Raw genomic sequence first — 2,016 nt, 5'->3', positions numbered from 1 at the left:
ATATATGTGTGTGTGTGTGTGTAGGCGTCTCTGCATGCAGTGCGTCAGAAGCTGCGTGAGGCATGCCAGTGTTACCAGTGTTATCCTGGGGCTTTTGTGTTGCATGCATGCAGCAGTTTGTTGCTGTGTAGACACCTGGGGGAGTTTAATATGTATATAGAGATGATGGAGACAGTCTCTGCAGCAGCAGAGAAAGCAAAGAGACTGGGTGCTGATGAATTTGTCTCTCTTCTTGCTGCTCTCTCTTCTCTTTGTACTTTTTATAAAGCCCATAGAAAAGCTTCATTTCTCCTACATAGGGTTTGTATGGCCCTCATGGAGACACATAGATGGGTTGCTGCTCACTATGCTGCTGCACTTGCTGCTGCTTCTTACTCTCTCTCTTCTCTGCATCTCGCACCCCCAGACTGTCTTCATCCGCTGCTGCTGCGGCGGCATCCTGCTGCGCTGCTGCTGCATGCGCCTGCTGCAGCAGCACCTGCAGCAGCTGCTGCAGCAGCGGCTGCTGCAGCAGCAAACAGGGGGGCCCCCTTCACCTGGGGGGCCCCCGCCAACTCCTGGGGGGCCCCCTTTAACGGGGGCCCCCAAACACATACACCTGAAACACTCACAAACTTTCGCAGCTGCACTTATGCAGAGTTGATGCTTCTTAACCAGCCCCAACAAATGCATGCAACAGCAGCAACAGCAGCAGCAGCAGCAGCAGGTGCAGCAGCAGGTGCGGGTCAAGGGGCCTTCTTCGCAACGCAGAGAAGCGAGACACCGTATTTCCCTCTCTATTACAACACTCTAACACAGCAGCAACTCTATCTCAGCAGCAGCAGCAGCAGCAGCAACAGCAGCAGCAGCAGCAGCAGCAGCAGGAGTGCAGCACAGGGTATGTTTGTGAACGCCCTGTGGCAGGTGGTGTGTGAGGTGCAGCAGAGCAACGCAGCAGCAGCAGCCTGCGGCCTCCTGGGTGTCCCCTTCAGCAGCAGCAGCAGCAGCAGCAGCAGCAGCAGCAGCAGCAGCAACTTGCGTGTATTTCTTTCAAGACACAGCAGCAAGCTGCAGTTTCTCCACAGCAGCACACTTGTCTCCTGGCCCGCGCTGCAGTCCCGGCTGCTGCATGCACTAAAGGTCTCCGCGGAGCAGCAAGGAGACTTCTCCGTTGTGGGGTGGTATGCTTTTTCTTCTCTCGCGCTGCTGCACCCTTTTATAGACGCAAAGGCACAAACCAATGCCGCTTTTATACTACAGGTCACACAAACCCTAAACCCTAAACCCTAAACCCTAAACACAAAGGACACCGATGCGGTTGTGCACACGTAAAACACAAAATAACACAACACACACGAAACAATAAACCCTAGCTTGCAGCTTTTATACTCCAGGTCACGCGGATACACAAACCCTAAACCCTAAACCCTAAACCCTAAGCCCTACGACACACAAACCACAGTAAACACTAAACCCTAAACCCTAGCAGAGACAGAGGGTTTCGCAAGGGTTTCTGCGCACCCCACACCCACCCTTTAAACCCTAAACCCTAGACCCTAAACCCTAAACCCTAAACCCTAATTATGTTTGTGTGTGCAGGCAGCAGCGAGACGGGGTTCTGTTCCTCTCTGTCTCCCCCCCGTGCTGGCTGTGCTGTCTCCTCAGGGGTCTGGGGGCCCCCAGGAGCAGCGGCGTGGCGTGGGGGGTGTCTCCTCGGAGCAGCAGAAAGCAGCCAGCAGCAGCAGCAGCAGCAGCAGCAGCAGCAGCAGCAGCAGCAGAGGGGGTGGTAGAAACACAGAGGAGAAAGTCAGGTACCTGGGGGGGGTGTGCAGGGGATGCATGGGCCCGCTGCCGCTGCTGGCTAAGCTGCTGCCTCTGGTTGACAGCAGCAGCACTGGTGTCTCCAGCAGCAGCAGCAGCAGCAGCAGCAGCAGCAACAGCAGCAGCAGCAGCAGCACGAGTATCGAAAGACGAGAGCAGCCGGAGTCGGATAACAGCAGCAGCACCACTTCTGCTGCTGCTGCTGCTGCTGGTGCT

General features: G+C 55.7%; 1 protein-coding gene across 1 annotated transcript in view; it reads left to right on the top strand.

The window, feature by feature from the left end:
• Nucleotides 1-642: 642 nt before the first annotated feature.
• The window catches only part of EMH_0053670 (uncharacterized protein), a gene marked incomplete at both ends in the record, with an annotated part of 6,075 nt that continues 4,701 nt past the window's right edge, over nt 643-2,016 (top strand). The window contains 2 exons of the mRNA XM_013497030.1: nt 643-1,239; nt 1,579-2,016. Of these exons, the coding sequence (XP_013352484.1) occupies nt 643-1,239; nt 1,579-2,016 (1,035 nt within the window). The remainder of the gene's footprint in view (nt 1,240-1,578) is intronic.

Source organism: Eimeria mitis, genomic scaffold, assembly GCF_000499745.2.
Source record: "Eimeria mitis Houghton genomic scaffold, Emh_scaff2427, whole genome shotgun sequence".
In the NCBI taxonomy this organism is placed as follows: Eukaryota; Apicomplexa; class Conoidasida; order Eucoccidiorida; family Eimeriidae; genus Eimeria; species Eimeria mitis.
Note: the sequence above shows the minus strand (reverse complement) of the source record. Positions and strands in the feature narration are given on the sequence as shown.